Source organism: Montipora capricornis, chromosome 13, assembly GCF_036669925.1.
Source record: "Montipora capricornis isolate CH-2021 chromosome 13, ASM3666992v2, whole genome shotgun sequence".
Classification (NCBI taxonomy): Eukaryota; Metazoa; Cnidaria; class Anthozoa; order Scleractinia; family Acroporidae; genus Montipora; species Montipora capricornis.
Window position 1 is genome coordinate 27,582,674 of NC_090895.1, and position 15,000 is coordinate 27,597,673.

Consider the following 15,000-nt stretch of genomic DNA (forward strand, 5'->3'; position numbering starts at 1 on the left):
ACTATTTTATGGATATTAAAGTGGTACTATGATCAAAAAATCGTTTCCATTTTTTTCTTCAGATTTAGAAGCGTGTTCGCTTAACACCTAACTGGCAAAATTTTGAGCTTTGAGTTTTGGTTGTCTCGATATCCGCATCTAAGGTTGGAGTAGCTAAAAGTATGCGAGACGTATTGCATAAATGGAATTTCCTGACACGCTTCCGTTTGTCATCATCTCTGGAAGGTTTTGGTGAAATTTCACGAAAATCAGTCAAATCTACATAACCTATAAATTCTCTCAAATTTAAGAGAAGAACCCTAGGTGGTTTCGCTTCTCACTGGCTCCTGAGGCTTTCTAAAAGGAAAACACGTTTAAATTATATTTTCATCGAAAACTACATTTGTTAAGCTTTCTTCTGATATGTAGTTTTGTTAGGATTTTATTGAAACTAGCACGCACATGAATTTTTTTAGGAATTTTTCTCTGAAGGACACTGCGAAGGTGGGACTATCAGTTTTGAAATCAACAGGGAGGAAGGGGAGGTGAGGGATTGGTGTTCCAAGAAATGCAATAAGCAATGCAGGTTTGTTCTGAGCCACATGCTAACATTTGTGTAATTTTACAGAATGGTCCTTATGCAGTGTATATTGTTTAATTTTAGCTGCACCATTTATCAATGTGCAAGCTTCTCCAAACCAAGTCTTCTTGTATATTGGAAACATTAATCCCACCTATGTCAGTTGTACATGTACATTTGGAGGCTTTCCTGAGGCCTGGGTTGTTATGACATTTCACAAGAAGCTTAAATCAAATGCTACAGCTAGAGCCAATGTTAGTGTTATCACAGATGCCAAAGTGAAATTTGGATACTTCCACTGTCAGGCCAGGAATCTACATGGAGTTAAAAACCAGACCATTGAACTCAAGGAAGTGGGTATGTGACATCATAACTTTTGTAGGGAAAAAAAGTAGCAACAAAGCTTTTGAAAACTTGCACATAAAGCATCGCGGAAAACAGCTTAATGAAGTCATTGAATGTTCAAAATGGGATGCTGTGATGTCAATAATTATTATTAAGTTAATTTCAAATCATATATGAATCACAAGGTATCTCATTAATCAAATGACCCGAAAAAAATCATGACAAATGCTCAAACTGGGAACTAGACTAAATAGGCCAAAAAAACAATGTTGTCCAGGGCCCAGATGTTCAAAAACGGATTAACGCTAATCCCAGATTAAAAATTAAGCAAGAAAATTATTTCTCTACTCCCATGTGTTATTTAAAGCTAATATTCGGCAAAACTTTACATTAGAAGGACTCCTTTCTGGAAGGCAAAAATAAGCAAAAGAAACTTTCACCAAAAAGTTAAAAATATGGAATAAAAGTTTACGTTAATCCTAGATCCAATCCAATCAGACAAGGACACTTGCGCTCACCTTAACAAGCTTGGTGGTAATTATGAGTCTATCATTTAATTAGGGCCAAGCAAGGAAGGCGTTATTTGTCGACTCTGAAATTTCACTTGTTTGTTCCGTGTATTAAAACATAGAAATTTAGAAATAATGACATGCCACCCACCTCCCTGATAACAAGTCTAAGATCTGTGGGAAAAAAGAACCTAAAATACACTAGACAAGATATCAAGTACAAGCAGTTTGCTCTCAGATGTAAACCCAACCCAGTCCTTTATGTTAACTTTAAAATACTTCTTTTATCATTTACTAAAAAAACCCGGGGTTGTTCGTGACTTTGCAGCTGATGCTACATGTGAGAGCGTAGAACTTACATGGAATCCACCATTGAAAGATGGAGGGATGCCGATTACGAAGTTTGTCCTTAATTATGGAGATGTCACACGAAATGTAGATGCCTCGGAGACTTTGCACACCGTCACAAACCTTGAACGTAATGAAGAGTACACTTTTGTTATCCGAGCCACCAATGAGGGAGAGTGGGGTCCTACAACAACTACAAGGATAAAAACAAAGCAGTATTGTAAGTATAGTAAACTGATTTTTTCCCCTAAGTAAGACATGTGTTAACATCCTTTTGCTTATTCAGATGTGCCAAGCAGTGACATTAATAGGTAACGTATGCAAGGAAAATGACAATGGCTAGGAGAATGTCATTTGAAAATTGAAATTTTATGTTGTTGTAGTCATTTCCTGATATTCCAAGTCATTTGGCATGGACAGTGTGTATCAACATTCCAGGAATAAGATTGGTATGAAAAGTTAATGTTTAGAGAGAAAATTGAAAATTTATCGTCAGGTGGACAAGGCCACCACAAATGTAACCCCAAATTTGGTCATTTCATGTTGTTGTCAGGACGACATTGGATAAGAAATGTACCAAAATGTGAAATGCAGACGTGGAACTTAAGAGCTTTTATTTTTGCTCATTAGACCTGTTATTTCCTGGCATTCTGATAGCCTTTATCATCATCCTGGCTTAAGCTGTCAAATACATGCATTAGTAGGTGACATCACAGCATCTTCCCAATAACATCACGTATTGTTGTTGTTCTAACGAGAGCCATGTTGGTTGAAGAAACAACAGTTTACCTATTGTCAGTGGTTGTCAAATTTGACACCCAAAGAATGTTTGTAAACGGATGACTTACCTACAAAATAAACAAGTGGACACCTTGATTTGTAGAATACTCATTATGTACTGTAACAATGCTCCCGAAACCAAAACATTATGTAGTTGTGCCCTAGAGGTGTGATGCATGTATGATAGCTTCATTCGAGCTACCTTGCCGTTAATCATTGGTTTATCCCAAAAAAAGTTAAATGTTGCTTTTTTGATGAAATTAATTCCGACAATTCACTGCTTTTTTGGACCTTCGCTTCGTTCTGTTTAATTTTTAGGTTGGTTTGCATTATTGGTGGAAATATGAAAATTTTACCAACCTGTGAGCTTACTTTATACCGCGCTTGTTATTAAACTTATATTATGTATAAAGTATTTAATTTCTTTGAGAAACCCAAAGTCGATTTTAAATTTTGACACCTTTTGTAGGAACTTACGATGGACACGTCGACGTCCTATGCGTAACTTAAAGAAAAACGAACGTTTCATTTAGTCTATTTGACATACAACTTACCGTCACCATTTCAAATCCGTTTCTTGTTGGTCCGCCATCTTATTTCCAGGAACGAGGTTATTCGCCGTTCCATGTGCTTTTGAGACTGGGGCGAGCATAACAATTATCCTGCGAATCTCCTGACACTAAGCCGACGAGGCCGTGGGCCGAGTTGCCTAAAATCAGGCGATATTCCGCAAGATTGAACAGGATAATACTGGATCATTGGATGATGCAATTCGAGAGTTTTGATCGGCTAAGCCATCATGGGTTATGAGCCATTATACCATGATCTACAAACACGGCAAGCATATGCTATATTTTGGGGGCGTTTTTAATAAAACAATTATTCCACTCGTACTTGTTGGATATGAGATGATTATAGCCAATGCTCGCTAATGGAATAATTGTTATTATTAAATTCTCAACCTCGGATAATGCATTTCGCGTGCTCTGATTGGTTCACTCAATCTCGGTTATCAGCTCATATACCTTGGTTTGACCTTATATGGTAAATAATTGCGTTAAGCGTTGCTAAACTAAAAAATGTTTTCGTCGGAATGCCAAATTTCTCTTTGAATAAAGCCAAAAAGGAGAAAAAAACTTTTTTTTTTGAAAGTTTGGATCAATTCCGACGTTTAGAAGTACGCGAAAAGGCAAGAAATTTTTTTGTAATGAGCCTGCGTCTGTCTGACAACAAGGTATTACACAACATCGCATCAGTTCTCATCAAGATTTTTCGATTTCGCTCGGATTTCCTCGCTTTTTCCGCTCGTATTTCATACTTCCAAATTTTTGGAGTTGAAGGAATTTAATAAAACAATTATTCCATTCGCGCTTGTTGGATATGAGACTGGTTATAGCCAACTCGGCGCTACGCGCCTCGTTGGCTATTTACCATCTCATATCCAACGCGCGCTTATGGAATAATTGTTAAAGAGTACGCGCGACGAATATTGAGCGCGCTTTGACCATATTTGGACATTGCCACAATGTGTTGAATAATAATTTATTTTATTACTTGAGCAGTGACGAAAGAAAACGGCGAAAGGAAAGCCTGAAAATTTTCAGGCTTGAAAGGGAATTCGGGCCTGACCTCTGCGATACCTTAACGAGTTAACGACAGGGGCCCTTTTATATGATTTTGTTCCTTGGCCTCCAAGGAGATCGTCCTGGAAAATGGCGATATTTGACATCTCTCCACGTTGCGACGAAACACTTCGCGTCCATTCGCGGATCACGTCTCCTCACTAGAGGATAATTACCTGGGTCGCCTGTTTTCGTCTGTATTTTTGTCCACAAGTAGAGCATTGTATCAGATGTGTTGAAATTGCATGGATTGGTAACAAAATTGTTTCCGATTTAAATTAATTAAAAACACCTCTGTGATAATTACAGGTGCACCCGGACGTCCAATTATCTACGAACCCAAAGGAACGCTTATTGACACAACCAGTTTTACACTCAAGTGGCGCAAGCCCCAGGATACTGGAGGTGATAATAAGATCGAGTATATAGTCAAATACCGCGACCAGAGCAAAAGAAAACCAGGACCTTGGAAAGAGTTTCAAACAAAAGAGCTGGAATATCAAATCAAAGATCTAGACAGGAATAAGAAATACAAATTTGAGGTGATAGCCAAGAATAGAGGTGAAGGCAACCCCGATGAGAGATTTTACCGAATTAATGTGAAGCCAGGTATGACAAGTCTCGTTAATAAGATTCGTCGCGATAGCGAGGCTGATAGGACACTAACAAAGAGAACGTAAAACTAGCAGTAATCAAGGATTAGTGAAGTGCGTTCGATTCGTGTTTTGTCGTCAACGAGACATTTGAAAGTTGTATATTTTGGTGAGAATCGTTTTGCAATGCATGTGTTATATAATGCAATATCAGTTTGATGGCGTGACTTCTTAGCGTGTACACGCGGGGACGGTCACCCATCCAGGTTTTAGGTTGATTGAGCAACAGAACGGGAACTTAGCGCGGAGTAGCCTGGATTCTATTGTAATCTTACCCAATATGGACATTTTTCTGCGCTTGCCGTCTTCAACTGACGTTCCCTTTCTGTTGCACAATCAGCGTAAATATTAACCCCATCCAACAGGACTTGACTCACTATCACATGAAATTGAGGTTGTTTTGTGCAGGACAAAACGCTGAAATCGTATGGCATCACGATCGATACCTGAGCCGAAGGTCATCCCGAGGGATTGCCACAATTAGAATACGTTCGACGGAGGAGAACGTAATTCGCCCTTGTCACACGGCGGCCATATTGTCCCGGGAGACCCAAAGTGCTTTGTTTTACCACGCCAAGCCTCGCAGAGGAAACCATGGGGGTGAGGCTTGGCGTGGTAAAATAAAGCTTTTTTGTTATATCTCCCAACTCAAATACGTTTCCTGATTGGAGGAGAACGTGTCACGTGCCATTGGTCAAAACTCAATGACGCCCTAGGGAAGCAACACCTTGAACTTTAGACTTGCACGTGATCAGGTCGTGCATCTTGAAACCGCGGCAAATTTGTATGCCAGCCGCGTCAAGCAAATAATTTTTACGCAGTCATGGCAGCTAAACGATTTCAAACTCTATATTTTGAGTTGGGAGGTATAACAAAACACTTAATGACTGGCCCCTCGGGAAACAGTGAGTTTTGTTTCCCCTCGAGCCTCAATGTTTGAGGTCTCGGGGAAACAAAACTCACTGTTTCCCTTGGGACCAGTCATTAAGTGCTTATTGTTCTACCGGGACAACATGGCCGCCGTGTGACAAGGGCGAATGAAAGTAGTTGGAAAGATCATTTGCAGTTAGTTGAACAACTTAAGAAGCCACAGGAAAAAATTCCAGGCGGGAACAGGATTCGAACCCTTGACCGAGCGATTGCGTTGCTTACTTAGTACTTAGTTACTCACTTTGCGTCTTTACTTACAACCAACTGAGCTATCAAGCCTATTGTGAGTTCTAATTTAGCCCATATGAGGTGAACGAAATGATTTTTAAAGATATATTTAGTGTCTAAGGAAAAAATGAGCTTAACAAGCTTGTTCCTTTGTTGCCTTTATTTGTACCCTCCAAACGTCGTTATCAAGTTGAAGTTATTCGAAAGTTGTCGGTTCAAGTGTTGATAAGTTTTGCCATTGGTCTAGCCAAACACAGGAGACACAGTGCAGGCTTTCTTCATTAGCGTCGCACTGATTGGCTCCTGTGATTGTTGCGTCTGTTGAGATTAGCGCAAACAAGTTTGTTTTAAGGGCGCGAAATTAAAAACCGCTCTATCGTCGACGTTGACCATTTCACTCCCAAGATGTGAATGTCAATTCTCCTTACCCACTTCCGTACATTACTTCTTATGTCATTTATGGGAATTTCGTGATATATCTAGACAAAACCCAAGTGATAAATCTCTTTATTCTCCTCACCAGTCTGCTTAACAATGTATTGAACTTGTGAGGAGAAGATTTATTTCCATTACTCCTTGGAGTCAAAGGGTTGAGGCGCTTCGCCAACAAACGCCCAAACTGAAAACGAAACGGAAATTTATATCAAATCTGAACTTTTTCCCGACTTTCATCTTTTGAGAACCCCGGAGTTCGCAGTCCCGGCTTGTCGCCAGTGTTATGGTAACGTTTATTTCGGCCATTCTGCTTCTTTGACGGACGACGAGCAAGAAGATTCCTCAACAACACTTCCGGAAACCGACGCCGGCTTATGCAAATCATCTGTTTCTCGTTTAGTGCGTTAAAACTGTTGTAAGCAACATCCTCAACTTGATAGCGTTTTTGGTTCACAATAATCATGTTAATGTGTCTGGCTGTGTTGCTTGTGCAAAAAAATTTCATCGTTTGTGTAAAAACTAGTGTGTGATAATTACAGATAAATATTATTCGCTTGCCTGTGCACAGGATACCCAAGCGTCATCGTTTGCGTAGTGTGCTCACAAGTTCGAAACCTAATCCATTTTACTAGACTTCAGTTCAATAGTTTTTGTCTTTTTCTTTGGTAGTCGAAACTTGAGCTTTCAAAAGCCTCGTTTAACCACAAAATGTTATACCAGGTCGATATTAAGCTGTCTTCGTTGCGTTTGTACTAATTGTAAGATATTAGAATGGAAAAAGTACATACATTTCTTTCATTCAATGGAAAAAGTGTTACGTGTTACAAATGTTGATTACCTTCAAGTGTGAAGAAAATACTTAAGATGAAGTTTCACTGTAGGATAAAGGCCATAGCATTAAGCCAAAGAAGATTTGTTTTTAGTCAACCAGGGTCTGGTACGTAGGCGTCAAGCAAAAACGTTTCGTCACGTCTTTCAGTATGACACGGCATATTTCTGGTGATATGCCATTGGACGAAGCGTCACGCAATGCTGCAAATTCATGAAGAGTACAAAGTAATGAGTAAATGATTAGGATATAATTTCTTACGCTGATTAAATTACTGTAGTAATTAAAAAAGCGGCGAATGTTTTTTAGTAGTCTTATCTTATATTTTATCATACACCCTTATTATCAAGGGCCAATTTTTATAGAGGGACTTTTTTCTGTAAATTAAGCGAATGAGAGCGAAGTTCATTCTTTCTGTTTTTTTTTAGACAATTTTCTTGTAGCATTCTTATAACTGTGTTCGGATTCCACGAAGTGGATTTCTGATTCAGTAATTCCAGCTTAGGTTCGGTGTTCATGCTCTCCGTCACCATTACCTGGTTAGTACCATTTCTCTTCCTTTTTTTAAAAAAAAAAAATCTATTCAGTATTGTAACCAGTGATAAATATAATGTGCTACGGCGTTGATAACAATAAAACGGTCCTAAGTTTGTATTTGTGTTGGTATCTTGTCTCTTCACCGTCATCTCCCATAGCGCCAAGGAGGGGGCAATAATTTGAGGAGTATGTCTCGGTTAAGAAACGCTAAAAAGGATTAACTCGAACAAGCATGAACAGTAAAGAATTTTCGATAGCGAATTTTTTTAGAGGAAGGGCGTAGTCCTTTGGCCTGTTGGCCTCTTTACTTACAAAGTCACATATTAATTTGATAATTGAAAAACTTGCTAAGTTCCTGTTCGTACGCTGTTAAACGCTGAAGACCGATTCAAACGACATGAGGCTTCTCGAGCAGTCTGCCCTTAACTACCTCCGGTAGATTTCCTTTGCTTCGTGTGCGTTTTGATAGGCCTTCACGATACTCGTGCCTTTTCAAAGGGAAGGATTGCGCGATCGACAGAGAATTGAAACAAAACAAACTTACGTTTCATTTTTTAACATGTTTAATATTTAGTTTAACTTAAAAAATGAAGCAATTTGATTTAAATATATATTTATTAAACACATTTAATGCTTTATGAATGAAAACAAGAAAATAACTATCGAAGCAAGGAAATAAGAAATGAAAAAGTAACGATCTGTAATCACGAATACTTGCAACAATAAATAATGCAACCTCGTTCCCGGGGTCTCCGAGGAAAGAAGAGAGACCCTGGGAACGAAGTTGTAAATGGGGCAGTTTTCAAATGCATATGACTGTCGAAAGTAATGTGCGATTGCAATTGCTACGCTTCATGATTGGTTTAAGAATCTCGCGCCAGTTTATCAACCAATGAGAAGAAAAACCAAGTTTGAGCAATCGCGACTCGCGCGCGCGACTTTTCCCGCGCTTTGAGCAAGGGTCATGACATTGCTACAAATTTGATTGGTTCATTGCGCTGTTTGCACCTGCTGTGATTGGTCGAAGTATTTACTTTGGTATTTGTTTTACGCCACTCAATTGAAAACCGCCCTAATGACTAGTAATTAAAACAGCAATGCAAAATAAGCACCATGCCATACCACCTTCACCAATATCATAATTTCATATAAAAGCTACTTTGTCTTTTTTTTAGAACGCTCAATGCAACAAACCACTGCCACACACTGCTCCCAATTACATAGAAACTACTTTCATATTTGGACGAATTTTGAGCCCTTTGTTATTTAACGACAAACTAGAGAACTTTCCCATTTCAAAATCGAGCTGAAAGATGAATTTCTCGTGTAAAGACTCCCAGCCCTTCGGGAGAAGGAGCATGATTTTGCAGCATTTAAAACGTTTATTCGCGCTTGAGTAGATTTCTAATAGAAGCAACACGAGCACCGAACGTTTATGGAGTTTCTTTCAGTTTGCAACCTTACATCCAACTATTCCAAAGAATAAGGTAATCTCCGTGTTGAAGATCTCAATGAGGCGTAAAAGGAAAGATTTCAAGGAGATAGCAATCAAACTTAATGAACGGTTAACAACAAAACACGAATTCGAGAATTGAACTGACGATTTTAGTTTGCTTTTGGTGTAAAAGGAAGGGTTCAGGCTTAGCTCTAAGTTAAAGATGTGAATGGTTTGTTATTTAAGATGTGCCCTTCTCACTCGAAGCTGCAAAACATCGTGTCTTCCCACGTGATCTCATCTATCTATCTAAGGACTTTTCCTTAGGCGCGCAAAATTGCCGCACCCTTCCCCTTTGGATTTACAATGAATTCGATTCCTGCACCTTCTGTAACAGTTTTTTTTTTCTTTTTAAAACACTTATCCCCCTTTCGTCCGCGGTGCTCCTTGTGAGGTGATTTACATTCTAAATAGGGAAATTCCTTTATGCTGCATACTAAACATTTTCGGTACAAAATAATTCCATTTCTTCTGAATTCCCTTCCGCTGGCACCACCGGGACTTCACACGACGAACTAGTGAGAAATGAAGCGAGATAAACTGTTCCATACAACATAAGAGCCAGTACAATCAGGGCAGCGAAAACAGATAGAACTATCGTCCAAGAGGCCATTCCAGGGGAATGCGTTGTGGTAGATTGAAATATTGGATCTGTTGGGGAGAAAAAATGGTGTCAAGCGTCACATTTGATTTTACGCTGTTATGAAACTAATGGATTTAGAAATCAGCAAGTCTGAATTGAATTAATCAATTCAAAATAAAAGCAGCCGAGAGCGTTTCCGAGCAACTTAACGTACTAGGAGATGAACTTAAGTGTTTTCACTTTCAATATGCCTTGACACTGACAATCTTCAACTAATCCGGCAGTGGATCCCTCTCGAAGAGAGAATTGTTTAAAAATTTGGGCCAAAGCGCGAAATGTTCACTTCCGGTTCCTGTCCGTCACTCAATGAGGTTAAACTTCTTTTTAACGCCACAAAGGTGCGTCTCATTCCCCTCTCCACACTAACTCCAGACCTTTAGTCAGAAGACAAGCCAGCCTTCAAATTGTTGCATGTGAAAAAAGGCAAGAAAAAAACTTTGCCGACCAAAAGAACTTCCTTCTATTTTCGAAAACGTCTTTAGTGTTGGCAGAATCGCTTTTTGACGTTGGATTGCGTGTTGTTTCGTTTAAACATAGTCCCCTCTACTAACTACATATGACTGAATCCAAATTGGTGTTCTCTTCATGTAATTTGCAGGACACTTGAAAATGGCCGAGGAAATATCACGACCGTTCGACTGAGATACTCTGTTGTATGTCAATGACCTGTGTCTGCATCTGTGACTAAATCATCTCCAAAAGTTCGTCAAAACAAATATAATGCCAATGGTTTCCATGGAGACCACGGATGGCATAGTGGTGAGACGATTTGCCTTCCAATCAGTGTGGACGACATTCATATCAAAGTGGTTTTTTTCCCTCACCAAAGATAGAGCGGTTTTCAATTGAGTGTCAAAAGTAATTAGCCAATTACTTTGGTTATGCATTACTTCACTCAGTGATTGGTTCAAAGTTCTCCCGCCACTTTTTCAACCAATCAGAAGTGAAACCATAACCAATCGTGGCTTGCGCGTGCACATTTTCCCGCGCTTTGTGTCGGCGACGTGTAATTACTTCGAGTTTTGATTGGTTTACTGGATTGTTTCCGTCCTTTTTGATTGACCAAAGTAATTACTTTGGTTTTGCTTTTACGACACTCATTTGAAACTAGCTCAAAGATCTACTAGGGATGCTGAACAGTTGAACCGGACCCATTGGCAGGAGCTTTGGTCTATCCTTCAGTGGGTCTATTTCCGTCCTAGAAAACGCCTCAACTAGGCCTGTTATTATGACATCAGAAACAGAAAACTGTGCTTAGCTCACGTCGCCAAAACAAATAAACGCTACTCACCTCTATTTAAATTCTTAGCTGTTGACTTCTCTGTTCTACGAACAATGATAGGACCCAGAGTGACGCGATGTCTTTCTTTTTTCCGAACACTCCTCGCGCGCCTGTTAGAAGCATTGCATCCCATAGTGCAGCGCGAGTTACCGGTCTTGTGACAAACGATGACGTTACAATGAAGGTATACCAATGTAAAATTCTCCGGAATCCATCGGAAGGGATACAGTTGAAAGCGCTGGGTTTGAGTCAATGTGTGGTCATACTGGGTGCCGTTGTCAACAGGACACCTATGGCAAACAAAGAACTCCAGGATGAGAAGGATCTTCACAGATGTACTATTTCAGAACATGTGGCCTTTCTGAAGACCCTGCCACAGTGAAGACTGAAGAGTGGTTCTCAATCGTCATCTCAAAAGTTATTCCGCGGCTGCTTTGATGCTGCAATACTCCTTTCAGTTATTGGCTCATTTTTAGCCGATCAAAATTAAATAAACAAAACCGATAAGGCCGCGCTCTATGAAGTTTTTCCCGCGCTTGGCACCGGTTGAGCTTCGAGTTATGATAAGCTCATTTAGTTGCCCGAGACTGTTGTGATTGGCCAAATTAATCTCGTTGGCATTGGTTTACTTTCCATACGAAATTTGAATTCGCTACTTTCGCTAAAAACGGGCAGTCAAATCTCGTACTCGTTCTCGTCCTCGTCCTAGGATCTAAAGCTCTCTAATAGCTGGTCGGAGGAAACGATAACTCATTAAAGAGATGTTCAGGTCATGAGCTCCTGAAGGAATACATCGTCCTAAATCATGAAAAACTGATTATAATAATAAAAAACCTTTACCCGTTTTTTATAAATGTATATTGGACTCTATGATCAGGATCCATTGAGGGCGTAGCCACGCACGTGTCAGCGAAAAGGACGAGTCCGGAGTCAGACGTGTCCAGTTTAGCTTCACAGTAGAGTTGTGCAAATGGATCCACACTTACAGGGTACTCGAAAACTTCATAAGGAGACGTGTACTCTCCAGTTCGATACAGACCCATCTTGAACGAGAAGTTGCCGTAACCCTCTGAAAAGACAAGGAAAGAATACATTTAGATAAAATTCAAGAATAAAATAAATGAACGTCACTATTGCACTGTCACACTGATGCAGCGATATTTGAGATATTCCCCGTTCCGGGTTTTTCGCACTTTCTAACAGTTACACGGCTTCAAGAGTTTGTTGTTTTCCCGCGCTTGGCATCAGCTGGATATTTTCCCGCGCTTTTATGGGTTAGAAGCTTTCTCCAAATCTTTTCCTCTGTCTTACTGTCTCGCATTTATTTTCTTTGAGGCTACTGCAATAACAATGTTACCTTCAAAGTAAGTGACTTTCTCCCTGGGTTGAAAGCTGGGTACTCCAATTGTCTGATGCGCACGATAAGTGCAAGAGAAAGGGAACTGTACAATGTAGATGTTCCCTTTGCCGATTGTTTCTGCCACAACTTTATTTAAGTACGTCACAGTATCACCATTACTCCTTCTGATGGTACCGCAGGCGTTCAGTGGTGTTCTCAACGAAACATGCTCAGACGTGACTGCGTTAGAACCGCATGATTTGTTTTCGAGACGGAATGTCTCCGTATCGAGGTTGTGAGATTGGAGAGCCAAGTCCACTTGCATGTAAAACGAGGTACAGTTTACAGACATATGGTAAACCAACGCTGCCCCAATGCTTTCTGTTTAGAAAAAATGGAGAGAAGAGTTGAAACAAAAAAACATGAAATCAGCTTAGCAACTGTAAGCTCAGCAAGATAATTAGCACTAGATAAGGAGCTATTACTATTTATCAGAAAGGCATTTTCGTACTCGTCTCTTTGTTTTGATAGGAATTATTTTAACTTCTATATGCGAAAGCTTCGCATTACCAAGACAATATTTCACTTTAATGAAAGGGAAGAATACCAGAAGTCATCCCTATCGAGGTTACGCACATGCAGCCGGATGTAACTGACTGAGAGTCGATTTGGATGAGGGAGGAAAACCGGAGTACCCAGAGAAAAACCCTTGAGTCAGATAGAGATCGACTGAAACTCAGTCTCCTACACCCTGGGGGCCGAGGGTTAACCCGTTGACACCCAAACCGGCTCCAACCGGCCATACTTAGAATTTTAGTCTGTCTGACGTCAGACGATTTTACTCGTCAATATGGGGAACCTCTGGGAGTCAATGGGTTAAACCCGGGTCGCAGAGGTGGAAGGCACGGTTGCTAACCGCTACACCGCCATGACTTCCAAATATTAATGGGGATTTAATTTTGTGGAAGAAAATTAAACGGGGCTTGCTTTGAGTGAATGTTGAGATTGTACAACGTAAACAGCCAGGAGTCACGTGTGACCGGATAAACAGGCGAATGCCTTTACTACGTAACCCGCATTCTGAAGAGGAGGTCAAAAAGACGAGGAATCACCCGATTACTATTATCATCAGCAACACATTGAATCATGAAAGGTGACAGCAAAGCTCTCTCTCCTCTTAACTCTCATTTACCTGGGTCCTGTTTCTCAGAGACACCACTGTGCACGTTAAACTCCTTCTTTGCGGGCTCTCTTTTCCTGCCAGCAATGTTGGATACAAACACCCTAATCTCGTACTTAGCCCCTCCCTCCAGCCCTGTCACGTTGTACTCTTGAGTCGAGATATTCTTCCTGGTATTCCAATGTACATATTTTCCGTCAGCTGTTTCCTTGCTGTATTCGATGTCATATCGCAGATTCGGATCGCCTCCGTCACTGGGAGGGCGAGTCCATTTGAGAGTAAATCTTGTGCTGTTTAACCACGTGACCGCGTTAGTTATCTCGAAAGGACCGCTCGGGGGACCTGGACACAAGAAAAAAATCAACACTTAATCTGAACAAACGTGGTTTCCAGCGCGTCTAATTCTCACTGGACTTGTTACCGTGCCAAACACACGTCTTGAACGAAAAGGAAAGCAGAAGTTTTCTTTTCTTGTTGTCCGCGTCGATTGCAAGGCTTGCGACCAGTGTAAAAAAATGCGCTTCATTTGTAAGCTCCAACACAATTTAAAACACAAAAAAGAACGAAGTTACTTTCGACAACCTCCAAAAAATGCATCAGCAACGAAGATATCGTAACCACGCCCGTCTGCCCGCTCTCTGTACGCCAGACAACGAAATTGATTACACACAATTTGCCGCGCAAGTTTTTCTTTTTTTCTCCCGAGCTTGTAACTTTAAAACTTCGTTCATGTTTCTGACTGAAGGTTTTTCTTGGTCACATACAACATATTCACGCATCAAAGATACTCACAGTATGCGGAAATCACAGAGCCTTCTGCCATTTCGCCTTCTTCAAACTTGTTGAAAGCCTGAACTGTAACAATGTACTCGGTTCTTGGTTTCACACCCTCTCTTCTCGTAAATGTAAATCTCTTTGTCCTCACTCCAACAAATACGGTATCATCCCATCTGCCTTTGTCAGTAAGCTTCACAGAGTACTGTGACAGTGGTACCCCACCGTCAGAGTCCGGCGGTTCCCATAACACTGTCAAATGATCGCAAGTGGTAAGAAACAGTACATTCTTGGGGACACTGGGCGGACCTGCCGAATTAATCAAGTAAAGGTATCTGTTACAGCAACACAGAGTTTCGATCGGAGCCAATCCGGTCGGAGCTAAAAACTCGGGTTTTTCGCATTGCTTTACCCCTACGAAAGGGATGGTATTGCTAGTTTATCGCGGATACCGGAAACCCACTTTTCCCTCCCCTCCCCTCCCTTCCTCCCCATGCAGAAGCATAATTATT

The 15,000-nt window shown here is 40.5% G+C and overlaps 2 protein-coding genes across 4 annotated transcripts in view; one reads left to right on the top strand and one right to left on the bottom strand.

Moving 5' to 3' along the window:
* Window positions 1–7,890, top strand: part of LOC138030748 (neural cell adhesion molecule 2-like) — an 8,778-nt gene extending 888 nt beyond the window's left edge. The window contains exons 2-5 of the mRNA XM_068878625.1: window positions 644–916; window positions 1,652–1,981; window positions 4,473–4,772; window positions 6,655–7,890. Of these exons, the coding sequence (XP_068734726.1) occupies window positions 644–916; window positions 1,652–1,981; window positions 4,473–4,772; window positions 6,655–6,728 (977 nt within the window). The 3' untranslated portion in view covers window positions 6,729–7,890. The remainder of the gene's footprint in view (window positions 1–643; window positions 917–1,651; window positions 1,982–4,472; window positions 4,773–6,654) is intronic.
* A 481-nt stretch (window positions 7,891–8,371) lies between these two features.
* Window positions 8,372–15,000, bottom strand: part of LOC138029676 (neural cell adhesion molecule 2-like) — a 56,247-nt gene continuing 49,618 nt past the window's right edge. For all 3 annotated transcript variants that reach the window (XM_068877396.1, XM_068877395.1, XM_068877394.1), the window contains 6 exons: window positions 14,507–14,797; window positions 13,727–14,056; window positions 12,553–12,915; window positions 12,036–12,264; window positions 11,205–11,485; window positions 8,372–9,921 (listed from right to left, as the gene is read on the bottom strand). In XM_068877396.1, the coding sequence (XP_068733497.1) occupies window positions 9,707–9,921; window positions 11,205–11,485; window positions 12,036–12,264; window positions 12,553–12,915; window positions 13,727–14,056; window positions 14,507–14,797 (1,709 nt within the window). In that variant the 3' untranslated portion in view covers window positions 8,372–9,706. The remainder of the gene's footprint in view (window positions 9,922–11,204; window positions 11,486–12,035; window positions 12,265–12,552; window positions 12,916–13,726; window positions 14,057–14,506; window positions 14,798–15,000) is intronic.